Raw genomic sequence first — 26549 nt, forward strand, 5'->3', positions numbered from 1 at the left:
ACCAAAAGGCAATATGGCTAGTAGTGGAAATCATCCAGCTCCAGAGTCACTGAACTGAACAACAAACTGTGAATTATTTATCACAGATAACCTTTTTTTTTTTCCTGGCACAAACTTCCCATGACTCCTCACTTCCATCTGAAAGCTTTGGTCTCTCTTAGCCAGCTTTTCTCCAGTTTAGTGGCGTCCCCTGACACAGGATCCACTTTACTGAACCATTTTGCCAAGCAGCACTTAATTTGGGCTTGTGTGAACTCCTGAGCCCGCCCACCAGCCCCCAGCCTCAGGACAGCAGGACGTATTTAAGGACCCCCTCGCACCCTCGCCCTTTGTCCCAGTGGAAATTCCAGTCTTGCAACTACAACTTGGTGAGTTCCCCTGCAGTCTTGTGTTTGTCTGCATTGGGTTGTGGTGCGCGGGGAGTAGGGAGGATGAGCAGATGCTGCTGCTGCTGCTGTAGGACTTATCACTGCTGCTGCATGGATACACTTCTTTCACAAGAGTTTGGAGTTGATCGTGTTTCTGTGATCAGAGTAGGTGATGTCTTGGGGGAAGGATGAGCATAAGAGAGAGAGAAAAGTGGAAAGACTAAAAAAAAAAAAAAAAAGAATAATTGGTGGTGTTGAACTGTTAAGACTACTGCATTTCATGGAGGTATTATTTGGGTTCACAAAGGAAACAGTTTAAGATGCTCTAAATCAGGACAGATCCAAAATGAGGAAGCTTGTGCAAATTAAAATACCAAAAGCAAACACTTGACAAGATAATGTTGCAGGAACACTTGCAGGAATGGAAATGCTTTTCTGGTGGCATTTATGAGGCTGAGAAAAACTAAATCTGAAACTGGCAAAAGTCCTTCTTGAGAAAGGAGATGTTTAAGTTCACTGAGGCTCTCCTGATTAAAGATTAGATTAGCTAAGCAGCTATTTCAATGCATGGAAAGCCTGCTGGACTGGAGCTTGAGCTGCTGTCACAGGAGAACTTGACTCATATCGCCACTGATATGCCAAAGTTTATAAGAAATAATAATATATCTAAGCTTCAGGTCTCATCCACAGTTTTGGTGCTGAGCATCGGTAAACTGTACTAAACATCGCAGAGGACATTTAAATTGTACTTACAGATGTTGAATGGGGAAGCCCGTTTGAAAGGGGCGGGGCGTTGGGGGCTTGTTGCGACCTGGGATGTAGGTTGTGGCCAGAGAATCCTGGAAGGATCCGAGCACGTGGTCTGGCTCCAAACAGAGGACTCCTCTATGTGGCGACAGCTGTGGAGAGAGCCAGACCGCTTGTCAAAAGACACACCACCTCAGCTGTTAACTGGCTCCAGCTTAACGAGGAGATACAGAGGAGGGGTGGCGGGGACTCAAAGGTCCCCAGGCTGAAAATAGAAGTGTGAGTGTGTATGTAGGGGGTGTGGTGGGGGGTCAAGCCATGTCCTGTTTTGGCTTTTCGGGCAGCTGTGACACTCAGACAGGAGATTAGAGCACTCAGAGCTGTTTCCATATTGATCATAGTGCTAGATTGTTTCTCAGCATGGCAGGGCTTTGTTTTTTCAATGAAAATCATCTTCTGTTATATTCTTCAAAATAAATATGACACATTTTAGCATGATAAGGTTTTTTTTTTTTTTTCCTATCCAATTAATCAGCACGATCTTACAAATTATGGCTAACACCTTGGTAGGAATCTCAAAGTCAGAAGCTCCTGAACGAGACAGAAAAACAAACTAATGCTCTTCCCATGTTTCTATCTGCTGCCCCATGAAGAAGGCCAGCCCAGAAAAGACCAAAGATGTGCGACGACGACGAGACCACCGCCCTTGTGTGCGACAACGGCTCTGGCCTGGTCAAGGCTGGGTTTGCCGGTGATGACGCTCCTCGTGCTGTCTTCCCATCCATTGTTGGACGCCCCCGTCACCAGGTAAGGATGGAGACAGAACCACGAGTTTCTGAGGGACTATTAACTATTTCCAAGCCTCACCGCAGACTCACCGCAGACTTCATCACGTGTTTAATGAGATGCTGACGTGTTTGTTTGCAGGGTGTGATGGTGGGTATGGGCCAGAAGGACAGCTACGTGGGAGACGAGGCCCAGAGCAAGAGAGGTATCCTGACTCTGAAGTACCCCATCGAGCACGGCATCATCACCAACTGGGACGACATGGAGAAGGTGAGAACTGGAGATACCGCCCTGCACGGCACACAGTGAGAGAGCCTTAAGTTGTGTCCGCTCAGTAAACACCTTCCTCCTTGTGCTGGATTTCGTAGATCTGGCACCACACCTTCTACAACGAGCTGCGCGTGGCCCCAGAGGAGCACCCCACCCTGCTGACTGAGGCCCCCCTCAACCCCAAGGCCAACAGGGAGAAGATGACCCAGATCATGTTTGAGACCTTCAACGTCCCCGCCATGTACGTGGCCATCCAGGCTGTGCTGTCCCTGTACGCCTCCGGTCGTACCACCGGTGAGTCCCCACCGAAGACTTCAAACTGAACCAACTCCTCAGTTTTAACGTTGTCGTCTGACAAACTGCTTTTTTTTTTTCCTGGTCAGGTATTGTGCTGGATTCTGGTGATGGTGTGACCCACAACGTGCCCATCTATGAGGGTTACGCTCTGCCCCACGCCATCATGCGTCTGGATCTGGCCGGTCGCGACCTGACTGACTACCTGATGAAGATCCTGACTGAGCGTGGCTACTCCTTCGTCACCACCGGTGAGAAAAACCTTGACAAGTCCACAACAACAAGCTGGAAACTTAATGGCTGTTTGACCTTTGTGTATCAGCCGTGTGTGTTGTTGTCGTGAAAGACTGTTTGGCTAAAAGGTGAAATATCTTCCCCCCTCCAGCTGAGCGTGAGATTGTGCGTGACATCAAGGAGAAGCTGTGCTACGTTGCTCTGGACTTTGAGAATGAGATGGCCACCGCTGCCTCCTCCTCCTCCCTGGAGAAGAGCTACGAGCTGCCCGACGGTCAGGTCATCACCATCGGCAACGAGCGTTTCCGCTGCCCCGAGACTCTGTTCCAGCCTTCCTTCATCGGTGAGTCCTGACAGCTGACCGGCTTTCTCAGGGTGAACAGCGCACTGTCTGCAAGTTTCATTGGTCAGAGAAAGGCTGGGATGCAGGCCAGGCTCATTTACTCCACCTACGGGTTCAAATAAACAAATCACCAGATTAAATGTAGATTTTGGCAACAAAAGATCGAAGTTTCACAAAATTATTGATGTTTCGCTTATCTTTGGAAAAAAAAAAGTTTTTATTCAGCATTTATAGGAAATGTATCATATATATAATTTATATGTATTGTGGTATTATAGTGTGTACATAGTGCACATTTGATGTAGTTATCAGATGTAAATGCTGAATACAAAAGATTCAAGTGTTACAATTTTTATCTGCAGGCATTCTTCTTTTTCTTATTATTACTACGATTGATATTTATTTCCATATCAGCACATATTTACCCTTCACTCACCTTTTCTCATCTCGCCTGCCCAGGTATGGAGTCTGCTGGTATCCATGAGACCGCCTACAACAGCATCATGAAGTGCGACATTGACATCCGTAAGGATCTGTATGCCAACAACGTGCTGTCCGGCGGCACCACCATGTACCCTGGTATTGCTGACCGTATGCAGAAGGAGATCACCGCCCTGGCCCCCAGCACCATGAAGATCAAGGTGAGTCCCAACAGATCAAATCAAATAAAATCTAAATATGTGGTGACATCTCCTGGTACCAACCTGTGGCTCCTGCTCCTGCTCCCTCCCAGATCATCGCTCCCCCCGAGAGGAAATACTCCGTCTGGATCGGCGGCTCCATCCTGGCCTCTCTGTCCACCTTCCAGCAGATGTGGATCAGCAAGCAGGAATACGACGAGGCTGGCCCCTCCATCGTCCACAGGAAGTGCTTCTAAATCTCCAACCAGCAACACAAACCCACACAACCACACCGGCTCTCCCTTCAAATCTCTATTTCTACTGTACCTTTTGCTGTATATACATGTACTGTTGTAATAAAAACTAGTTCCTTTTAACAGTGATCTGGAGTTTTTGGAGTCTGTGCCACCATAAAGCTCACGGACGTACATTAAAATGGGTTACTCACACTTTGTCAACGTGATCCAAACTGTGTGTACACTTTCCACCGAGGAATATAAATTACTTTGAAGCAGTTGTGTGCCATTTTTTTAACCTACTTGCAGAGAGTTATAAAAGAAAGGAAAAAGGTTTTGCAGTTATTAAATAAGAGATTCGTTGAGATAAGATAATCCAATATATTTCCCCAAAATAAAGAACTGATATAAAAAATTCAATCTGTGTTATATCAGAACAACAATTGTAAATTTCCATCAAAGTGTCTCTGCGGTTCAGGTTTATTAACCCAGCAAAAGTTTTTAGGACATAATGGAGATAATGTTCTACCAAATTCAGGTAGTTGATGTGTTTGCTCCTGAGAGCTGGAACAATCAGTTTTTTGTGCTGAAGGTGTCACCTGAACGCACCACCTCCCTGTGTCTCAGGCGTCTCAGGTGATGCTGATGAGTATAATGACGCCGCTCCCCTCCTTTCATCAGTGACTCTGACAGACTGCTGAATCTCTCTGTGATATTCCAGTCATGAAGGTCACAGACAGCAGTGTGATTCGGTTTCACCTTCATGTTCTTTACGGGATAACGGTGAAGAGCTCAGAGAAGAAAAAGGAGAGACTGTGTGTCGGCGGCGCAAAAATCTTTGGTGTTCCCCTGGAGAACTTAACCCGGCAGTACATCCCGGAGTTTGGTCTCGTACCCTGGTGAGTCTGAGGAGTCTTTAAAATGACCCGATATCAGACTGAAGCTGCAGTTTTAATTATGCTTTGTGCTGCAGTTTTCTGGTGGATGCTTGCTCATTTCTTCTGGAGCGTGCCGGGACTGTGGGCCTGTTCAGAAAACCAGGCTCTCTTCCTCGCATTAAGAGCCTCAGGGTACGACTCTGGCGTTCTTGTTGAATTATTTTAAAATAATCTCGACAGGAGCTGTCAGTATATTACTGTTTCCTCCTGTCTGTTTCAGGCCAAGCTGAATGGTGGAGAGGGCTGCTTGTCCACAGCCCTTCCATACGACGTGGCCACGCTCATCAAGCAGTTCTGCAGGGAGCTGCCGCAGCCGTTGTTCCCCTCTGAGCTCCACGCGGCTCTGCTGAAGGCCCAGGGATTGTCCAACGTCCAGGACAGGACATCAGCCCTGCAGCTGCTGTCGTGCCTGCTGCCGGCCAGAAACTCCTCCTGTCTGCACTACCTGTTCAACTTCCTCTCCAAAGTCTCCCAGAGGTAACAACGTGGTTGCCACCAGGGGCGAATGCACAGGAAAAAGTAGGAAATATAGATTGTTGCTGGAGGTTTTTAATCATTTTGGACTGACTGAGTTTATCTTTGAGTTATGGGCCGTTTCCTCTATTTTTATTTTCTTATGTGTTGAAAGTATCTTCAAACAGGTTTCCAGAGATGTGAGTACTTCTGATAAGTTTGTGTTATTGTGCCAGATGCACAGAAAACCTGATGACCAGCTCCAACCTGGCTACAGTCTTCGCTCCGTGTCTCTTGCCTCCTCCGAACAAAACTGAGATGTCCGAGGGGCGACTTGAACTCCGCGTTCTCGTGCTGCGCAACTTCATTGAAAACCCTCACTTATTTGGTAAAACAGTCGCTCTGTTTTCTTTTTTTTTTTTTCAAGTCCCATACTTTAATTAACTGTGTTTTTCCCAGTTATGACTGTCACTGTGTTCACCAGGCGTGATTCCCAAGGCTGTGATGGACAGCATGGAGTTTCTGATTAACTTCAATTTTCCAAAACAAGCACATTCAAAGAAAGAACATAAAAGGAGACACAGTTTCAAAGGTAAAAATAAAGAGGTGGGGGGAGTGATACAACACCAAGACTGTTAACTATTGAAAGAACTTGTCCTGTCCCTGTTTGCTTTCACTTTACTCATATGCAGTGTTGCGATCTGTGAAGACGGCACCTTGGAGTCACGGAAGGTCAAAGGTCATGCTTGCCGTCCCTGAGCAGAGCCAAGGGGCCACATCTGGAGTCAGACCGTCGCTCAGGAGAAGCCTCGGTTGTGAGACTTTTCCCAACGTTGTTCTGTTTAGGACGTATATGCCTTCTGCAGGTAAACACAACATGAGGAAAGGGCTCGAATTTTTGATGAGGTTTTTTTTTTTTAAAAACCACTTTGTACCCATTCCAAATGGTTTCCAGAACAAAGTCTCAGACCTGTACGAGATTCAGTGGATGGCTCCAGTTCGGCTGGCAAAGACTTTTGCAAGACACCACGAGAGAGACTAAGACGGTAAATTTGATCAGTTTGGCAATAATTGAACAAGATTGCAAATATCCTCAAAGTAAAATGCACCATGTGATGTTTGTCTCTAGAGATTTGCGTTTGGGCTTTTTCACCAGAGGGCAGGATGGAGACGGCTCGCCTGTCCTCACTGCTGTGGGCAAACTGCAGCTGACGCCCTGGAGAAGGCGTTCTTCACTCTAACGTTTAACGCTTTGAGAGGCAGCCTCAGATTTATCCACCATTTTAAGGTTATGGTCGCTAATAAACCAGTTTATATTTATAGAGCCGATTGGAGAAGTTCAGGCTCTTAGTATTTTTTTTTTTTTAATTTGCTATATTTTAATATTTATGTTTGACTATTTATTTTACATTAAACTGTTGTATGCTTAAAGATTTGCCAAGCTTTCTAAATTAAAGTGAATAAAAACGTTTTTTTCCCCTCAAGCATGTGCTACCACATCTTTAACAGAAAAACAGGGACGGCCAAAAATCAGTCATTTATTCTTTGTACATTTAAAATCTGGTGTCCGATTCCTCCTGATTGCATCGTCTTCTCGGCCAATTAGCTGCACAGCCAATGAGAAGCAGCGATTTGTTGGTCGCCTAGCAACTGCATCTGAACCGTGACGCGAGGCTCGCACCTGCGAGGTTTCATAACAGGCGGCGTTTCCCTTCAAAATAAAGGTTTAAATACTTCATCCAGGCGAGTGGTGATCTCTAACGACACAAAAAATGAAATATTGAGTCAAGGACGCTTTTGGGTGGATTTGGCTCCAAAGCGGCGTCGGAATATTTCTCTCAAGTCGGTTTTTCTTTTTGCTTTTCTCGTTGTTTGTGAAATAACGTTTTATTTTGAAAACCGGAAACCAGCCATAAGGCCCTGCAGTCACGTCTGGTGCAGCAGGCAGGTCCCCACATCACTATCACGGTAAGAGCAGATAAACAAAACATCTGTATTTTGATCATTTATGGTCTTTACTAGAAATAAAATGGAGTGTCATTTAAAAAAAAAAAAAGTCCATGAACGCAACATTTCTGAGTTAAGACGTTTTCTCTGATTCATGTCTATTTATAGATTATTTACATCAGCATCAACAGCAGCCTGTTTATCTGAGCCTCTTGTGTCAAACTGTGAAACGCAGCCGTGTGTGTCCGTGTGTCCTACCGCCTGCTGAGATGGCTCCGCTGCTCGGCCTCCTCCTGTGGCTGCAGCTCGGCTCGGCTTCGGCCCGCAGCCCCCGCACGGCCGACCAGGTGTCCGAGGCCGACATCCAGCGCCTCCTGCACGGCGTCATGGAGCAGCTGGGCATCGCCCGGCCTCGGGTGGAGTACCCCGCACATCAGGCCACCAACATCGTCGGGCCTCAGAGCATTCAGGGTGAGAAAAGCACAGCAACACCGATGATCAGGAGAATTTGCATGTTTTTTTTTTTTTGTCGTGGGTTAAAAATGTGCAGTATCTGTTTCAGCTGTCACAATAAAATGTTAATTTCAATGTTTTCTTTTGTTGGCTGGATGAAGTTTAATCCTGCTAGAACTCATCTGTGACAGAAAATGATGCAGCAGTAAAGCTGCTCCTGTTGTGTTTTTGTTTTTGATTGTACCGTTTTTCCTTTCTTCCTCCCCACAAGGTGGTGCTCATGAAGGGCTGCAGCACCTCGGCCCCTACGGAAACATCCCAAACATTGTGGCCGAGTTGACCGGCGACAACATTCCCAAAGACTTCAGTGATGACCACGGATATCCAGACCCTCCGAACCCCTGCCCCTTGGGAAAGACAGGTGGGAGCTCTTCCTCCTTTTGAAAGTGGAAACTTCCAGCACATCAGCTCTTTCAAAGTGAAATCAGTTTCTACTTTTTATTTATTTACTTTTACTGTAGTTGCCTAAAAGTTGCATCCCTTCTGTCCCCTGCGATGTCCCACAGTAGCAGACGGGTGTTTGGAAAACGCTCCGGACACGGCCGAGTTCAGCAGAGAGTTTCAGAAACACCAGCACCTCTTTGATCCGGAGCACGACTATCCGGCCCTGGCAAAGTGGGTGAGTACAGACTGAGCGAACCAGCAGATGTTTAAATATGGAACCACGTCAGGTGTGCTGCAGCCTTTAAGGTCTGACAGCTTCAAGATGAATTGAGCTGTGTCTTTCAAACTATTTGACTGTAATCTAAGAACAAAGGAACCAGTTGTAAAACGGGAGATAATTTTTTTTTTTTTTTTAACTGAATTATAATTTTTTTACTCTTTTCCTCACAGAACAAGGAGCTTTTGTACCAAAAACTGAAGGGAGGACCGAAAAGAAGAAAAAGGGTATAGTGTTTCATGGCTGTCCTTTTCATTCTTGCTGTATAGGATTAAGTCTCAGAAACCACATCAGCAGCTCTGAGGTTTATCCCCGAAGAGCCCGATTTCCTCTTAAACTCACTGATCTCCATGAGAAGTGAGATGTTCAGAACAAGCTGAGACGTTTTACTCTTCATCTGCAGAGTGTCAATCCATATTTGATGGGCCAGAGGCTGGACAACGTGGTTGCCAAGAAATCTGTTCCTCACTTCTATGAGGAGGAAGACGAGGAAGCACCGACCGTCGCCGCTGCCAGCGAATCCACAACCTAAACTCCTGCGACACGTGATATTGACACACAATCAGATGGTTTTTAACACAGCAAACTGAAGCATTTTAGTTTACAGACTTCACTGCAGATAATTTGGAAAATGAGCAAACTGAAATGTGTTGCATATATAAATTAATTGTTGTTTCAGCAAAGCCTGAACTCAATTTATTATTTATTTATAATTTTTTTTTTTGATGTGTGGAGTAAATCATGCCACCTTCAGTGAGCTCGTATTACTACAGTAACTGACATGTTCATCATCAGTGTGTCTGCCAGTCTGACTGTCCAGGTCATAAAATAAGAAATGTGCAGAAAAATTATTCCATAGCTGGCTTAAGTGTTAACTAGTCATAAATATTGGGACCAGTGAACCGTTAAAATCAGTTATCAATACTCCTGCTAGTTAATTGACTCTCTCAAAAAATAGCTTTGTAAATAAATAAGTCAGAGTTGCTGCGATTTCAATTGACAGCTGCTGTTTTGGGGAAGAAAGCGAGAAATAGAGCGCTCATTCACACGGATCAAATAAAGATACAATGCATTCACACAGTTGTTTCTGTTGGTATACAACTAGAACATCCCGCTCTCTGTCATCTGATTCGACCCAGAATACTGCAGTGTGTGCTGTTAAATACTTCCCTATAAAAAAAGTTGTGTAAAGGCGTATAACTTTATAAGAACACTTAAATCAGAAAGTTATTTATAGCTGTACAAAGATCAGTTTTAATTTTTCTATGCCTTGATATGAGCAGTCAATCACGTTTCTCGAGTCAAATGTCAGTTATGGATATGAGTAGCTTTGCTTTGTCATGTATGCGTTGGTTTGCCAGCTGCTTCCCTGACATGGGAAATGTTTTAGAGATGAATCTGATTTGTATCTCTTCACATCACTTTGTGCTGCAGTAAACATGAATCTCTGTCGGTTCACTTGTTTGTGTTCTGTTTTTTGTTCGGTAAAGTCAAATAAACGATTTATCTGCATTGAAAAAGTTTGGAGGGAGATTTTTTTTTTTTTTCCCCCCCAGCCTTCTTCAGACAGATAAAGTGAGGATCCGGGTTTGGGGGCGTGTCCTGCTGAAGCTTTGAAACTCAAGACAGTTTAGAAAAAGCCCTCAGTGTGGCATTCATGAAGACGCAGGAGCTGAGGAACAAACATTGTGGATTTAGCTTTCCCGAGGAGCTGAAATAAACACCAGGTATCTAGACAATTTTATTTCTTCGATTTAAATCCGCGTCTGTTGTTCAGATGGTGTTTTGGCTGGAAAAGACGGTGCGTAATTGGTGCGTAATATCTGTGCGTAAAAGCTCTCCATCAACCTCTGATCCAGTTGGTGTTCTCCTTTCAGCCTCCGCCATGAGGACACCGTCAGCGCTGATCTCCGCGGCCGCCCTGACGCTGCTGCTCGGCCGCCTTTGGAGAGCAGACGCCGCCACCTTCCAAAGCGCGCTGCCGCATCCGAACAAGTACAGCCCCAACGAATCGGAGAGATGTCTGCAGCCCCCCATCGGCGGGCTCATCTCCCGCGGCCCGGGGCCCGTCGCCTCCACCGACGAAGTGCTGGAGTCCAGCCAGGAGGCGCTGCACGTCACGGAGCGTCGGTACCTGCGGCTGGACTGGTGCAAGACGCAGCCGCTGAAGCAGACCATCCGGGAGGAGGGCTGCCTGAGCCGCACCATCATCAACCGCTTCTGCTACGGACAGTGCAACTCCTTCTACATCCCGCGGCACATTTACCAGGACGGGAACGCCTTCGAGTCCTGCTCCGCCTGCAAACCCAAGACCTTCAGCACCGTCACCTACACCCTGTTCTGCCCGGGACAGAGGCCGAGCACCAGGAAGAAACGGGTGCAGCGCGTCAAGCAGTGCCGCTGCACCACCATAGAAACGGATTAGACCGAGAGGCGCAGCTTTGCTGAAACAGAAATGGGACATCGTGGGACATGGTGAGGAAGTCACCTGAGCCTTTGTTAGGAGGAGTTTCCTGACGACCTGAAATGAATGATTGATCACACCGAACAGATATTTAGTCGCCCCTCAGCCGTTCTTTGTGTCTGATCCCAAAGTTCAGGGTCTTGGTCAAGTGCCAAAGCTGGATGTGCAAGACAGAGCAGGAAATGTAAGAGGACACATCTTCAAAGGACCTTTGATTGTTTCCACTGTGTGGGATGGAAAAGTCGCAGGCTTTCATGAAATAAAATGATGTAGTTTTTTCTTTTTGTGTGTGTAAATGAGCTGCACTGCTAAATGCCTGTGGATAATTACATCATGTAATGTAACCTGCTTGTAAATAAAACATTTCTTCAAGCTTTACCAAATTCGTTTTGTTTTTTTTTTTTTATTTTAAATCCTGATCAGTGATTTCATTTGTGGAAAAATATGGCAAAAAAAAATTTACTACATGTATCAGAGTGATTTAAGAATCTAAATACAGCTGATATTTATATATTGCACAAAATATTTTCTCAATCTTTTTAATTTAAATACATATTTTAGGTGGTAGATTGATAGGATACGAAGCTGACAGCTGGTGAACGGAAATATTTCAGGAAAAACAGGCAAACGCACTTTGAAATTTAAAGTACCGAGGAAATATTGTTTTGGTATCAGGTTTGGAACATGATGCCAAAGTCCAGTCTGATCCAAACAGAGAGCGAAGCAGGAGAAGACGATTATTTCAGTGGAAGTGACCCCTGATGATGTGAGAGAGATTTTATTCCTCCTCTTCCTTAAGTCGCAGACATGCTGGCTTCTTTCTGACGCAGCCGTTCTTTCTGTTGGGAGTGAAATATGGTCAGTGTTAGGGAGAACCCATCACAGCAGAGAACAGATTTATCTTCTGCAGTGTTTGCATAAAGTAAAGTGGATTTCGCGGCACCGCCTTGAATTTAGATGTTTCACTGAAGGAGACGATTTTCCGACGAGGGGTTCGTCTCACCAGGCTGTTGCCGTTGATCTTCCTCGTTTCCACTTTCGCCTCCCCTGTGATTCTCTTCACTGACAACTGAGCCTCCTTCAACCTGCGGCAGCAAACAATCGCCTCGTTCATCCCTCAAGTTGTGACAACACAATAAAATCTTCCTATTCTTATGAGAATCAGTGGTGATTCAGAAGTACATGTACGCTGACTGACCACTTTATTAGGACCGCTTCTCTGTTTCCTCCCTTTCCTCTGAACTCTCGGTGCTTTGTGGCCTTGAGTTTACAAGATGTTGGAAACTTTCCTTTTAGTTCCATGTTGACACAACTGTTTCACATAATTCCTGCAGGTTTTTTCAGCTGCATATTCAAGCTGCCAAATCTGCATTTATATACCACAACCCAAAGGTTTGCGTACTGGATTCAGATCTGAACTCTCTGTCATGTTGGTGAATCCAGCTTGGGATGGCTTTTGCTTTGTAACATTATCGAGCAGGAAATAGCCGTTAGTGAACGAAGGCCATCAAAGGAATCGCCTGGGCAGCAACAAAGCTCAGGCTGTGACATCCAAATCACAATGGCTGTGTCATTACACCTCTACTGCCCGCCTGGACTGTTGATACGAGGCAGTTTGGGTCCATGGGCTCAAGCTGCTGAGGCCAAATCCGGACCAGATCCATCAGAAGGATGGACAGCCTTCATATGTGTGGTTTAGTGAGCCTCAGAGTTCTGTTCTGGATGGATGGGAGGTTCTGCAGGTTCTCCTCTGACCTGCTCATCAATAAACCGTTTCCTTCCTCAGAACTGCTGATGATGTTTTTTTGACCAATTTCGAATAAACCCCAGCTGTTTCAGAAACATTTCGTCATCCTGATGTTTGATGTGAGCGCTACACTGCTGCCACGTGATTGGCTGAACCCTCACAGCACTACCCTGCACGGATAAGCGGCACAGATAACGGACGGACTGCCAGCACACAGAGGACACTTACCTCTCTTTAGAGATGTTCTTATTCTCCTTTTTCCATCTGGCTTTAAAGTCAGCACAAAACTCAAACCAGAGCATGAAGAACTGAGCGGCCGTCACTTCCTTCTCTCCCATCTTGGGCTTCAGTCCAAAGTACAGAACCAGGTCCTGAAAACTGAGCAGCAAGCATATATATATATTAAAAAAGAAAGAGAGAAGATGGAGATTCCACTTAAATCAGATTCTTATCCACAACCACTGAATGTGTGCTTCCTAAAAAAGGGGAATAATTCACTGACCTTTTTTGCACAGTCATCAGCTGATAGGAAGCTTCTCCGTGATCTTTCCGTGCTGCAAAGAGACGAGATGAGGAAATAGTGTAGTTGTAGTCGGGAGGGGGGGAAAAAAAAAAAAAAAAAAAGACAGATTATACTTTATAGAGTCATAATCCCCATGTAGAGTCTTTGGATGTAAATACTAGTAGGGACACAATGAGAAGCTTCTTATATGATGATGACCTTGTCAGACGGAGCCAGACAACCATCAGGGTTCTTCAGGGCAGCAATTACACAGTCGGTTATTCAACAATGGAGCCATTCTTGGTGCCACTTTCAAATTGCAAAGCCATTATGACAAAATAACAGGTACATTACAACCTGCGTCTGTCTCCCCGTAACGTTGTTGAATTCTGCTTCAGACTCCAGAAAAGTGCCCGCAACACAAATCAACACAAATTCAAGTTTCTATTTCATAACTTAGGTTCATTTTTTTTTAAGTAAATTGCGTCAGTTACTTTGCTACAAATGAGATGGTTGGCTTGCAAAATGTTTTACTTTACATCCACTGCATTTGATGAGGGAGAAAATGGCCACCAGAAAGCCGGCTCTGTAATGTTTTCATACCAAATGAAGCAAATAGGGTACAAGAGACAAAATAACTAAAGACTGTAAGAAATATGGATCTATGACGCTTCAAACTCTGAACAAGGGAGGCTCCTGTCCCGTCTGCTGCAGGATGTGCTGTGAGTTAGGAGACGGGCCGTTTACATATTTCATATGTATTTATATATAAATCATCTAACACTGTAGGCCTCAGCTGGTTGAAAGAATATATTTTGCAATGAAAGCGTCTCTGAAAAGGCCCCGTGCCTGAATGTCTCAGGCAGGAGTCTCAGTCATTGCCAAATCTGTCTGATCTTTATCTGAGTGTCTAGCCTTTTACTCCAAATCCACCCTATCTCCCTCACACACACACACACACACACACCAAGAAAAGGGACATTTTGATGATGCAGAGCACGAATATGTAATTACTACAGACCATGAAAACACAGCTGAGCTACATTTTCATTAGGTTGCTAAAAGAAAATCTCTTCATCTTAGTCAACAAGATCATTTTCAGAAGTCAGGTGTTGAACCCTGAAGCCAAGACGGCCTCCATTCTCTTCAGTTTAATTTCAACAATAATAAATTATTATTTAATCTCGTCGCTTAAAATAATCAACAAAAGAAAGATAACAGTGTTAGACATAACTTGGAACAAATGACTTTCTGAACAGGACCTGGGACTGAATGGCGATTATCGAGACGTCTGATCTGTTTATTTAGTTTTTCAGGGAAAGAATAAGTGGTATCAAGACTTGGTAACACAAATGTCTCTCTCTTCCCACCGAACTACTGACGTGCTGAAAGTCGCACAGCAGTTTTTGATCCTCCAGCATGCTGCTGTCAAACTCACCACTCAGAACAAAAGCCTCCATCTTGTCTTTGAACGGCTGCAGGTGTTCTTCAGGAGACTCTGAGCAAACCCCCTGTACATCTTTCTCACACCCTGAAAAGGAACAAACAGCTTCACTGCTTTGATTGTATAAAATGTTTTGAATTAAACTTTTTAAGTGTGGGCCTCACTGGACACTTTATAAGTTCAGGCTGAGATTTTCAAGTCATCACTTCCGCATATAAAGAATAACCTGAAGAAAGTACTGAGAACAGCATATTCAGGGCCAGCAAAGAGGGAAAGAAATGTAGAGAGTCTGGGTTCAACTATCTCCACCTGTGCCCGAGCAGGAGGTTATCAGCAGAACTTCCTCTTCAGATATCACTTATTGAGATTTACCCAGAGATGGAGTCTGGGACTCCACGTTGCTTCGCGCCCAATCAGTGGATCAGAGGAGCCAGTCTGCGGAGCCAGTCATAATAGAGCAGCCCCCCCCCCTCCCCCCCCTCCACCAACTCCCCTAACCCGATGCTCGATCAACATCTCCCAGATAAGATTACAAAAAGAATACTGTTTTCATTCGGGAGTTGTGTAAACTGTGGAGGCGGGTATCTCTCTCTCTCTCTCTCTCTCTCTCTCTGCATTGTGTGGCGAGCCCATCTTTCTTTTGTCTTTTGCCTTGTTCAGCCTGGCAAATGTTTGCTTACTTCAGACCGAAGAGGGTTTTAAAGCGTCACATAAACAGAGTCGCTTGATGGGGACTGTGGTGCTGAAATTACACAAACCGAGCTGAAGCGCTGAGTCGGACTTTTTTCAAGAGATATGAAGGTTTTGGGTTGACTGGGCGCAAAAATCAGGGTTTCACTAAAAGCTGTTAGGATTCATCCTCCAATAGTTAGAAACATTTTAGTCATTCAGTGACAGATCTACACTGCTACCCAAAGAAAAAAAAAATTATAATATCAAATCGTTATTATAAAATTATCAATATTGGTGAGATCCAAGAAATCAGGACACTGTTCAGGAAACGATCAGCTTCCCTGCAACAATCTCAGATCTGAACAAATGAAACTAAAGCTCCATGACTGGAGAGATGGTGAGAAAATATGTGGTTCACGTTCATATCTAATTATTCGTGCAACATCATTTCATACAGAAACTGCTAAAAAAGGCAAAAACTGGATCTGGATTTTCCAGTGAATAAGCTAATATGGAGCCTTTTTAATGTGATACAGTCTTTGGATGTCATTTCCTCGAACCGTCAACATGGATGACTTAAGAGAAACTTATCTCCCTTTAACTGCATCGAGAGACTTTTTGTACCGACCAAACAGAAAACACAGGGAGAGTGAAGAACGACGGCATATGAGGCATGAGGGCGGTTCAAACAGGCAGAACAAAAGGAACCTGCGATGGGCGATCCAGATTGCACGGTGGTTTGGGCAGACAGCCTGATAAGACAAAGCTGTGTTGAGAGGTAAAGAAAGCTATCTGTGGCACTCATCTGGGGGCCACACTGGAGCCCAGGTGATACAGCCGAGCAGGTTAAGGATCCATGCATCTCTGCAGAAGTCCGTGCAGAGATACCACAGATACTGCAGGTCTGGAGATTACATAAGTGGGAAGCTATGGTCTCCCTGTGCTGGCGACATGGGCACAAAGGCACAGCGATGGGAGATCTGATGGGCACGAGGATTAGAAGCTGGATCTGAGAGGCGCCAGGCCAGTATCAGCAGCAAAGACTCCTGCTAGTCTCTGGATACACGCACACAGCGCACAAGGCGGGCAAAAACACATGTATACATGGGGATACAACAATGCACTAAGTCACAGTCACATACATGTCAGCATTGTCCTCGGCATGACTTGTCTGGTTTGACTGGCTGGCATGCTGAATGGCGTCATATGGGCACACTTAGGGAGAGAAGAGAACAGTCAAGAAGAATAAGAAAGACGAGAGGAAATCTTTTGTTCTGGGGCTTTAGCTAACTCAAGTCTGGTCAAAGAAGCAGGCCTTTAGCCCCTAAGTATAAACAGTCCCTCAATGGCTGGGGCCAGCGCTGGGAAACAAGGGTGGTGAGCTGCAGGGGGAGGGGTTGGAGGGTGTCTGAGGAAAAACGATGCCAGACTGGGCCGAGGTTTGGTCTGGTCTGGTCTGTGGGAGCCTCTCGACAGCAACACAAAATCACAGTGATAGAGTTACACAGGCATGGCTGAGGTTTTCAAACAAAAACACACAACAAAATGACCACAAGGCGAGGCTATTCCGGTCACCCAGTCACATGGATGTCGGTCTGCTCAGAGTGGAGCTAATGGTTTGGGGAATGTGTGCAACCATCTACAGAAAACGCTGGCCCGGAGTATTGGTATTAATTTCTCTGGTGGGATCTTTTTCATGTCTTCAGAGAGCTGGAACAGATAAATGCTGCAGTGCTGACGTCACATACTTGTTAGATCTCGTCCCAGCTGTCGCAGGTCTCTGTGGAGGTCATCAAACTTGACCTGTGCTGCCAGGAAGACGTCCTGAGGTTCAGGAAGGGGGAACATACTCTTCTCTGTGCCAGCATTCTGGAGGGATACAGTCCCAAAACAACAACCAAACATCGCCATTAAATCAGGACACGCTTTGAAGAAACTTTCAACACTATTTGTGTTGGGACTTGACCAAAGGTCTTAAACCTTATTAAATACTAATGATATGTCCAACAAACATTTTCTCTTTGCCATAAACACATGCATACATTAAATGATACTTGATTCAGATCGACCTTAACTACTTTTAAAACATGAACACAGAAAAAAGATAATATTAGTTGAAGTCTACGCTTAATTTAGAACATTTTCACATCCTTAATATAATAATCTAAACTATCTCTTTACAATGGGTTTACTGGACGTGCTCTTTCTTCCTCTCTATACTGGGATCCATTCTTATAGCAACATGTTTCCAATAATGATGAAACAGAATCCTCATTTTCTGTTTCTATGTTGGACCGCCGTGCAGGAAATATTACACTACAAGGGAATTGGGTACTAAAAACACAACTCTGAATAACAGCGATTTGATTTGTCCAATAGAGATGGCTGAAAGTCACAGAGTTGGGAAATTGCTCAGGAAGTTTGAAAAATATGTCTTTGGAATTCAATATATCAATTATTTCCTGCACAATAAGCAAACAACAACCTGAATATGTCAGTAAAAAGTTTTTTTTTTTTTTTTTTTCCCGGGAAGAAAAATAATCGCAGCTTTTTACCGCATCTCACAGTCTTCATCTGGATAACTTCATCTGCTGCCTAAGACCGTGAGATACAGTTAAAATGCTAGCAAGTAAATCTTGACTCAAGATTACTTACTTTTTTAGGGTTCACACTCTATCTTATTTGATACCTTGTCCACATTGTGCAGATAATATGACACCACATAGTCCACCAGGCTGATACGATTGTCCTGGAAAAACAAAACAAAACAATCAGGATGTACTGTAGGATACAATGTCGGCATAAAAAAATAAGATTTAATTAGCTGTCCTTGTTCAAATAATATGAGTAGCATGCGTGGCGTACATTAAATCAAATAGTTCAGCCTGACTCAGAAACCATCCACAAATAGTTAACATTCAGTTTCCTTCTGACATTTCTCATTTCATTTCATCAAACGAATGGATGAATGAATGACAGAGAGGTGACATCTTATGGACACGGCAGGGAAAGAAAAGAGGAGGTAGACACTGACTGGATCTTCAAACCAGACTGCTTTCTTCTCTCCCTCAGACTACAGAAGATTATTTGCCAGTCAACCATCACATTAAGAAGCATTTTTGCTGTGCTCATCAGTGTGTTTTCGGCCCGTCGGACTGTGATGTGAGCTGTTACCCCACACTGAGTCCTTACCCGGCTCTTCACATCCTTGAGTTTAGGCAGAATCTCCAGGCCAAATCCGTCTGCCTGACCTCTGGTCCTGTTGCCTCCGTTCATGTGGTTCCCCAGAGCCAGCACCAGGCCCATCACCCCCTTCACTCCGTCACTGTCCAGCAGAGCCTCAAAACAGAACCCAAACAGACACTTCAGGTTTTTCTGTTCTGTATGTTAAATATCTCAGCTCTCACAGATATATTGAACTATTCGCTGGCCATCCTTGAGGCACGCTGTTGTCAGCTGCAAGGCCCACCTTGCAGACAGAAGAGACTGTGTTGAGCTTGCGTTTGATGGACGTGATCACATCGATGAACGCCGTCCGGAAGATGATGCAGTGAGCTCTTCCTGCGAAGTTCGGGATCTGGGACAGCTCGTACAGAAACCTGGAGCAAGGCCAGATAAACAGCCCTGTTAGACCTGCTAACAGTAGCTGGGAACAAGCCTTTTCAGTCTGGACACACACGTGTCACATGTCAACAACATCCATTGGCAGAGGAGATACTGACTGTTCGGGTTTGTCCAGCAGTTTAACATCCTCTTCCTCTGACGTCTCGAAGTGTTTCTTGATCCTCTCCAGCTCATCGGGTTGAGCTCTCTGACGTATTGAAAAAGGAAATGTTAATGAAAGTGGTTATGATTGTGCAGTCGGTGCCATAAAGTGTGCGGGAATACGTACGTTTTCATACAGTGCTTCGATGGTCTCCAGGTCCACCACAGTGTGGTCTATAGTCAGTACAGCTTGAGGTGAGGAGGGAACAGGGCACAGATTAGGCTTTCAGGCTTTATTCCACAGTATGTTCTGAGATAAATGTACGTTTTTTCATTTCCATGGCAGGTTATGGAACAGTTTAAATATGATGCCTCTTCACCGAAGCAGCGAGCACTAAAATGTCAGGGGAATGTGTGAGACTATGCTGACACGGGCAGGCGCCTCTAAATGGCTTTCTGGTTCCTGGTGCTGCTTGAATGGAGAAACAAACAGCAAACTGCAGATCCCAGAGAAACAGTCCTCTCACTGGGGAACATGATCGGCTGGTGTTTGGGATTAGCAATGCAGATTGGCTCTCTGTAACTTATCCTGCTGACATTGTGGTGAGAGATTTGGCCTTTAATCCTGCTTTAAATTCACCATTCAGAGTGAAATACAGGGTGAGTTCAGTGTTAAGGTTAAACAAAGGTGATGTCCAGGCAGCTGTGGTTACCTGAATGTTTACAGATGAAGGCTGCAGGTTCAGACCTACAGCTATTTTATAAAACAGACACGATGATGTGTGTTTGATTATATACACACTGAGGTCTCTACGGGGATTCTTTCGATAGTCCAAATGTTGAAATAAAGGAAAAAAAACTGGGCTCATAGCTAACAATCGCTCGACAGCTTCCATCATCAAAGTCAGATATAAGCACAAAAAGACTCAACCTTGTGTTTTATGTTTGTGATTTTTTTACAATTTTCCCAAATGACTCAACAATAATTCAGATTCATGATGAAAATAATTTTTACTTATAGCCCAAATAGCTAACATAGTTTGACAAAATAATCTAGTCATAATTATTGTAATTTAAAAAATAAAAAGTTTTTGTTAGGTTATCCTTTTATTGTTCATTATTTTACTTTTTTTAATCATACTATATTTTATTTCATTTTTTAAATCCTCTCTGTATTCCCCTTTAATTGCTTTTACTGTTTATGTAGGCATGCATAGTAGCTGTTCCCCGTTATTATTATATTTCCTCCTATGAAACTGATTCACTTCAACTTTATTTTTAAATGTGATTATTAAATTATTTTTATTTTTGGTGGCCATACACTTTATATGTGTTGGATTTTTTTTTCTTCTTAGTCACTGCACATTTAATGGTTAAGATGACAGATAAATATAAACCTGAGCTCTTAAGAGATGCAATAATCTCATACATATAAAAAAATATTATGCATTGTATCAATACTTTGTCCTTGTGCACAGAAATTTTGGCCTCAGCTGTAGTCATTAAAACTATCAGTAGCTGAGAGGAATGAACTGATGCAGGTGGCTTTCATGCACTGATGAATGAATGGAACTCACCTTGCTGTATATCTTTCATTTCCATGTGAAGGCTTGATATGAGGATGCCCACAGCCTGAGAGCGTTTACCATCGAGCAGTTTAATGATCTAAAACACACAAACACACACACACACACCACGGTCGTTGCTATGGTCAACTGCCTCTAGAAGGCATTAGTGTGTCATTAGCAGAGAGTCTATTGTGTAAAATGGAACAAAACAATCCACAGTCATAATTGGCCTCACCCTGATGCATTAGCACTTTGTGCATTATTGACCAGAGTCGTCAGGAATGAATAGATTTATCAACACAGCTCAGGTTACTGAGAAAACACATTAAGCATCACATTTAAATTTCTGTTCGTCCTCAGTAAGTGTTTTAATACATCCTTATATCTTAAATATCTTATTTTGGATTTTGATTGTGAATAAGAGATGCCATAGAAATAATTAGTATACCACTCGTGGCATTTGAATGTTTACTGCAGCAGCAAACTCCTTCAGTGATTCATAATTTAGAAGGAAATCAACAGAACAAAGGAAGCTTATACCTCTAAAGTAAAGAAAAAAGGACTGCAGATGAACCTGTACACATTCTGTTGTCTAACTGTCCTTCAAAATACTTTCTATCATCTATTTCTTGTCATGCTCTTTGTTTAAAATTCTCTTCTGAACAGTCTGAGCCCCCTCAAGTGGACAACAGTCATATTGCAATCGCAAATCAACCCCACCTCTGTCTTCCTTGATAACAATCTGCTGCTTTAGAAGAAGTTGTGATGAACTTTTCCACGTTACCTTCCTGGCTTTGGATTTCTTCTCATACGCCTCAGACAGCTGCTTCCTCTTGGTCTGTGTGGTGGTTTTGGCAAAGAGATCCTCAAACACGCAGGGATTTATTATTTTTGGTTCCTCTAAAATGTTCCATAGTGTCTTATTGCTATAAGATAGAAAAAACAAAACAAAACAAACCCAGCCATCAGTCAATTTCAGCCCAGGTTTTGGTGTAGTGAACTTTAAAGGTCACAAAAGTGTGGACTGTGCTTTAAATATGCAGTGTTGCTGTTTTGAAGCCAATTCATCCAATTAAACAAAAACTGTATAAATGTAATTGTTCGTTTCTGTATAGGCTCAGTTCCAATTTTATTCGGTGCACAGAGCTCATCAGTTCAGTCTTGGATGTTGTTTCTGAAATATGTTAATTCAGCTTTGATCATTTTGAAAGATTTATTTTGTGGTGCAGTTGAAGTTTACTGTGTTGTATTATATTAGAATTTAAGCTGACCTCAGAAAGAGGATTATGAAACTGAACAAATTACTTTCAAATGTTACTGAATTATACATATTTTTAACATAATAATCAACTTATAAAATCCTTATGGTTAAACTTTTCTGATTTTTTTTCATTTTAAATCTCTTTTTTTTTTAAATGTCTGAATTGTTGAGATATTAAAGTTTTTTGTTTATTTACACTTTTTGTTGTATTTATCCATAAGATAACTCATTTAACAATGTTGTTACTGAGCAGTTTGGAATCGAACCTACTTGTTTTCCTGGATCTGGATCCTGGTCCAGTAAAGAGGCTTCATGGGCTTAGAAGGCTCCACTGCTGGTTTCCTGGGAGGTTTATCTAATACGATGCCACCACCTGGAGGTGGAGGAGGTAACCCTGGCATGGATGGTGGAGGAGGTGGGGGTGGTGGGGGATGAAAGCCTGGCATGCATGGAGGAGGAGGTGGGGGTGGTGGGGGTGGAGGCGGTGGAGGGCCATTTGATGTCTGTGTACGATTTGGGGCTGAAGACAAACAGAGTGGAGGTGGTGGAGGAGACGGGAGATTGTCTGTTTCTCTTGGCTGTCCTGTTGGAGGTAGTGAGGCTGCAGAAGGGGGAACTGTTAGTGACGGAGTGGCAGGTGATGGAGACAAGGACGATGCACCGTCCTTGTGACCGGCCAGGCTGAGGCTGATAGAAGCCAGATCCAGCTTCTTGGGGGTCACCTTGTGCTGCTGGGGACTCGGGCCTGCCTCCCCTTTCTCTTCCCCGTCCTCCAGAGTTCTGACAAAGGTCTCTCTGTCCGTCTGAACGCAGACAGTGCGAAAAGATTTCTGTAAAGAGTCGTCTCCAGTGGACACAGAAACGTCTCGGAGTTCCCCGCGTCGGTGGGGCCCGACCTGGGAGAGTGTGGCCTGCAGCTCAGCCACAGTGAACTCCAGACGGGCAACATTGTCCTCATTTTCCCCCCGCAGTCTGGAGAGTTCCTGACCGTAGTCCTCCTAAAAGTAATGCTGATTAGAAACTGATTGATTGGAAATGTACAGAAAACACCACATTTCTTTTCAGGAAATTTGAAAATTATTTGTGAATTCTGGAGCCATGAAGTTAAACACATTTCCCAATTTGTGACTGTATTCACTAAATAAGCTGAAATGCAACAAGAAAACGGAAAATAAGCCAAAAAAATGTATGAATTTGACCTTTCACCTCTGGTTAAACCTCTGCTTCATCCTTTACACTGACCTGTAACTTCTCCAGCTCCTCTTTGCATTCTCTCTTCAGCTGCAGCAGCGCAGCCTGATGCTCTGAGAGGAAAAAGAGCAGAAAAACAATCGATTTGTGTTCTCTCCTGTGCCACAACAGATGCTCCGTATTAGAGCTGCGGAGGCTGAGGGTGATCTCTTCACCACGATGGATACCTATGTGATGCGGTTGGGTGTAGACAAATGACTTACAACAGCTGTGAGAGACTGCTTTACCTCTGCAGGAAGCTGACGGTGTTTGGGGATATTCTGGGTCGAAATCAGTGTAAAAACCTCCAGGTCCTGACACAGGCAGCAGACATTTATGTCGCTTACTTGGTATTTGTGTGTGATTTATGGCGCATCTTGTTCATTTTATGTCACATTGCCAACCTGAAGTTGGCTATATATGTAAGATATAAGATATATCCTGGTAAATAAGGTAGAACTATGAAATGTTAAACTTTTGGATTTAGTGAATGTCATGACAGACAAAAGCCATTTTGTGCTGTAGTATTTAAACCAAGTTAAGTCAGTGACTGGGTAAATGACTTGCTTTCTTTTAGGACTCTCGGCAGGCAGCTCAATGACTTTTTTTGAATCACGTCTCATCCATTCTTAACCACCAGGCGGCACCAGAGTTGACTTCAACCCCCAAAGTGTCCTCAGCATTCAAAATGATTTGACAAATGTGAAGCCTAGAAGATGCTGTCACACACTGCAGCCAGTGTCTGACAGTGTGTGGATACACACAGGGTGGAGTTGTGTTTGCTTTACAGAAGCAGCTTGATATCACAGCCACTGAACGATATCAGAGCAAACACTCCTCCTCGCTGACATGAATATTCAGACCATAGTGTTTGACATCAGGACTAAAGTGATGAGCTCTGCTGCAAAAACAGTGAGTGTGTTGCAGGTGAACATCAGGAACGTTTTGATGACAGAATATAGCCAGTACCTGCTTCTGTATACTTGAGCCCGACTTTTTCCTCCTTGAGCGGCGGCCAGACGGCTTGTAGACGACCAGGAGTTCGTTCTTCTCCTTCCCCCGGTGTGAAAGCTTCAGGCTGGAGTTTTTTGAGATTAAGAACATTTTCCTGATTATTTACATAATTCCAATAATTATTCTACACCGATAACATTGGGAGAAAAAAAAAGTTCTGATCTGCTTGATTTACTAAACCCACATACTCTAAAACGTACACCCTTTTGATCACAGTTACAGTGCTGGCATATGTTATCAAACATATTCTTTTAAAACATGCATACTTTGCCATCAGAAGCATCTGTTTTCTCTGGCGTCTTATTAGACGTTCTGTCAAAAAGGGATCTCAATATGTCTTTTTCACTTCTTATCTTCTTCCTCACTGACTCCAGGTCCACCTTATCTGCTGGGTCCTTCTTCAGAGGCTTTGGGGTGAAAAAGGCCTTGAAGGCATCAAACGCTGCCTCTGCGCTGGACACCGGAGGTCTTGTCGAATCAAACGTCCCTGAAGCTTCGACATCCACCTCAGATTCTTCCTTCTCAGTTATCATTCCAGTTTCATCCTGGTCTCTCTCGGCCTCCGTCTCCTTCTTCTCCTCTTTATCCTCTCCTTTCTTTTCCCGATGCATAAGCTGGGAGATCTGGGCCAGGAAGCTCCCCTGAATTTTGCCGTCCCCCTGCTTCTCTGGGAAAACGACTGTCTTTGCTCCCTGAGCTGGAGATTTGATCTGGGTCGCAGGGTCTTGCTCGGGTCCAACCACCGTCTTTCTCAGGACCTTCAGGCCGCTGAAGAGGGCCGGGAGCTGGATCTGCCTGTCCGTGGGGGAGCCTGGGGAGAAGGTGGCTCTTGTGAAGGTGGATCCAGGTGGTAGGTTGTTGGCTGATGTTATGGAAATATTTTGTGAATTATCTTTTGGGGTGAGTGGATGTCGGTGAGGCTCTGTGTCAGGAAACAGACCTTTAATCTCTTCATCATCATGTTTAATGCAGGATGGTCCAGTTAGCTCCTCAACCTCCTCCTGTGCTGATTCAGCCTCTTCTTCATCAGCTGATTCTGTGTGAGTCACTGTTGTCGGTGGACTCATTTTTGCCGACTCCTCACAAACGTTTGTGACAAACTCTTTTTCTTTTACACCCTGCTCTGCTCCTTCATCGTTATCCTGCTCGATGCAGTTTGCTGTGACACAGTCACAGTCTGTATTTGCACAGCCTGGTGAGATGTGTTGACATTTTGGCTGCAGGGACGAGTTCACGGCACATTCATCCACCAAGTTCTCTGCTATTTGACAACCGTTCACTCCGCAACAGTTTTTGTCAGACACATTTTTCCTGCATTGACTTGTTGCAGAGGTCTGTTTCTCTGAGACATTGTCAGCATTCGCAGCTTCGCTTTGCTGCTCTGCTGGGCTAAAATTATTCCTGCCATGCTCTGTTCTGTCTGAGTCATTTCCTTCTTCTCCCACAGTTACGAGTCCTGCAGAGTTAGAGCTCATCTTCTCCCCGTCATGAGGCAGTATAACATAAAATAAGGAATCTGTAGAATACTCAAGAGCGTCTTTGCACTTCACTTCCTCATTTTTCAGATTATGATTTAGCTCATTTGGCATTATCTCATCATTTTGGTTATCTGAAAAGATCCTGAAAACATTTAGAATGTCTTTTTGCTTCTCCATTTGCTGCGAGTCACAGCTACTCATAAAGGAAGCAGTAAAGTTGTCCAGAATGGAGGCAGCAGAACGTTTCCCAACTTTTTGTACAACTTCAGAGCTGTGGTTGCTGTTTACACTGCTCATATGTGAGACCTTAGTGCAGCATTGTGTTATCTTGTGTTAAAATGCAATCTGAAAACATGTACGTGCTCTTTTGAAATCTGGATTGCATGCACTAATTGGTCCAGCTGTTTCCAGGATCATGCAGATTTTCTGCTTATGAACAATAAAGGGATGCAAGTTTGTTTTTTTTTTTTTTTGGAAACTCAGATGATTATTAATGAAAGTCCAACCTGTTTCCGCTCCAGTTTGTTGAAAAGAAATGAACGTATCCTTTCAGAGTTTCAACAGCTCCTTCATGTCTTACCAGAGAATTTATTTTCCAAACCTAAAACCAGAAGCTGCTGTTAGTCATTATTCAGTGCAGCCAATGACAGGAGAGAAATCCACAAAGTAATGGAAAAGTGAAGGTTTCCAAAGCCGGCTCCATGGCTCTGCTGGCTGCAGTGACTCAGCTCAACCTCAGTTACAGTTAGAGTCAGATCCAAGTCCGGGCTTCACATTCCAAACTCTGCCTTTCTTTTTCCTTCAAGCTCTGCCAAACCTGCTCTCACAGTTTTACGGAGCAGCACCTTGGAAATCGTCCTGCAGATTGTCACGCTGTAATTGGAGACAGATGGTGTCTTCAGCCACTGTCTGTGACAACTCCCTGACAGATCTGTGAGCCAGAAGGCAAAGGAAGGCACCACACCCAGAGCTGGAGGAGGGTAAATAGACCTGCCAGGGATCACTTGTTCAGTGTTTTGGCCTGTAAATCCACATGGAGGTCTCAGCTCCCCTG

The 26549-nt window shown here is 44.1% G+C and overlaps 4 protein-coding genes across 6 annotated transcripts; 3 read left to right on the forward strand and 1 right to left on the reverse strand.

The window, feature by feature from the left end:
• Positions 1–252: 252 nt before the first annotated feature.
• actc1a (actin alpha cardiac muscle 1a) lies at positions 253–4039 on the forward strand. Its single transcript, XM_029497175.1, has 8 exons — positions 253–368; positions 1769–1922; positions 2043–2171; positions 2270–2465; positions 2555–2716; positions 2851–3042; positions 3502–3683; positions 3776–4039. Exons 2-8 carry the CDS (start codon positions 1794–1796, stop codon positions 3917–3919), a joined length of 1134 nt encoding a protein of 377 aa, XP_029353035.1. The 5' UTR covers positions 253–368; positions 1769–1793; the 3' UTR covers positions 3920–4039.
• A 3186-nt stretch (positions 4040–7225) lies between these two features.
• Positions 7226–9931, forward strand: scg5 (secretogranin V). Of its 2 annotated transcripts, none has more exons than XM_029497177.1 (6): positions 7226–7257; positions 7472–7707; positions 7961–8110; positions 8256–8368; positions 8584–8637; positions 8814–9931. In XM_029497177.1, exons 2-6 carry the CDS (start codon positions 7506–7508, stop codon positions 8940–8942), a joined length of 648 nt encoding a protein of 215 aa, XP_029353037.1. In that variant the 5' UTR covers positions 7226–7257; positions 7472–7505; the 3' UTR covers positions 8943–9931. The 2 variants fall into 2 exon arrangements, with proteins under 2 accessions (XP_029353037.1, XP_029353036.1); XM_029497176.1 differs by having other exon boundaries at positions 7237–7257; positions 7405–7707.
• A 90-nt stretch (positions 9932–10021) lies between these two features.
• Positions 10022–11252, forward strand: grem1a (gremlin 1a, DAN family BMP antagonist). The gene is made up of 2 exons (XM_029497178.1): positions 10022–10137; positions 10288–11252. The coding sequence occupies exon 2, from the start codon at positions 10296–10298 to the stop codon at positions 10833–10835; it is 540 nt and encodes a 179-aa protein (XP_029353038.1). The 5' UTR covers positions 10022–10137; positions 10288–10295; the 3' UTR covers positions 10836–11252.
• Positions 11253–11294: 42 nt separating this feature from the next.
• On the reverse strand, positions 11295–26431 carry fmn1 (formin 1). 2 transcript variants are annotated; one of them, XM_029496776.1, is made up of 17 exons: positions 24284–26430; positions 23973–24081; positions 23016–23077; positions 22044–22771; positions 21297–21438; positions 20522–20609; positions 19132–19193; positions 18962–19050; positions 18709–18838; positions 18432–18578; positions 17929–17988; positions 16988–17108; positions 14562–14654; positions 13124–13175; positions 12850–12999; positions 11878–11959; positions 11295–11713 (listed from the first exon to the last, which is right to left on the reverse strand). In XM_029496776.1, exons 1-17 carry the CDS (start codon positions 25790–25792, stop codon positions 11669–11671), a joined length of 3669 nt encoding a protein of 1222 aa, XP_029352636.1. In that variant the 5' UTR covers positions 25793–26430; the 3' UTR covers positions 11295–11668. The 2 variants fall into 2 exon arrangements, 1 of the variants encoding a protein (XP_029352636.1); XR_003840480.1 differs by lacking the exon at positions 11295–11713 and having other exon boundaries at positions 12850–13001; positions 13125–13175; positions 24284–26431.
• Positions 26432–26549: the final 118 nt, after the last annotated feature.

The sequence above is a fragment of the Echeneis naucrates genome, chromosome 24 (genome assembly GCF_900963305.1).
Source record: "Echeneis naucrates chromosome 24, fEcheNa1.1, whole genome shotgun sequence".
Lineage (NCBI taxonomy): Eukaryota > Metazoa > Chordata > Actinopteri > Carangiformes > Echeneidae > Echeneis > Echeneis naucrates.

What these genes read in the sequence shown, in the direction of transcription:
- actc1a (XM_029497175.1), top strand. Translation starts at nt 1,794, where the DNA reads ATGTGCGACGACGACGAGACCACCGCCCTTGTGTGCGACAACGGCTCT. An exon ending in ACTGGGACGACATGGAGAAG is followed by an intron (nt 2,172 to 2,269) that starts GTGAGAACTGGA and finishes TGGATTTCGTAG; the next exon opens with ATCTGGCACCACACCTTCTA. An exon ending in GTTCCAGCCTTCCTTCATCG is followed by an intron (nt 3,043 to 3,501) that starts GTGAGTCCTGAC and finishes TCGCCTGCCCAG; the next exon opens with GTATGGAGTCTGCTGGTATC.
- scg5 (XM_029497177.1), top strand. Translation starts at nt 7,506, where the DNA reads ATGGCTCCGCTGCTCGGCCTCCTCCTGTGGCTGCAGCTCGGCTCGGCT. An exon ending in ATCCGGCCCTGGCAAAGTGG is followed by an intron (nt 8,369 to 8,583) that starts GTGAGTACAGAC and finishes TTTTCCTCACAG; the next exon opens with AACAAGGAGCTTTTGTACCA. An exon ending in GACCGAAAAGAAGAAAAAGG is followed by an intron (nt 8,638 to 8,813) that starts GTATAGTGTTTC and finishes CTTCATCTGCAG; the next exon opens with AGTGTCAATCCATATTTGAT.
- grem1a (XM_029497178.1), top strand. Translation starts at nt 10,296, where the DNA reads ATGAGGACACCGTCAGCGCTGATCTCCGCGGCCGCCCTGACGCTGCTG.
- fmn1 (XM_029496776.1), bottom strand. Translation starts at nt 25,792, where the DNA reads ATGAGCAGTGTAAACAGCAACCACAGCTCTGAAGTTGTACAAAAAGTT. An exon ending in CTGCTGGACAAACCCGAACA is followed by an intron (nt 18,839 to 18,961) that starts GTCAGTATCTCC and finishes GCCTTGCTCCAG; the next exon opens with GTTTCTGTACGAGCTGTCCC. An exon ending in CTGATGACTGTGCAAAAAAG is followed by an intron (nt 13,000 to 13,123) that starts GTCAGTGAATTA and finishes CTTGCTGCTCAG; the next exon opens with TTTTCAGGACCTGGTTCTGT.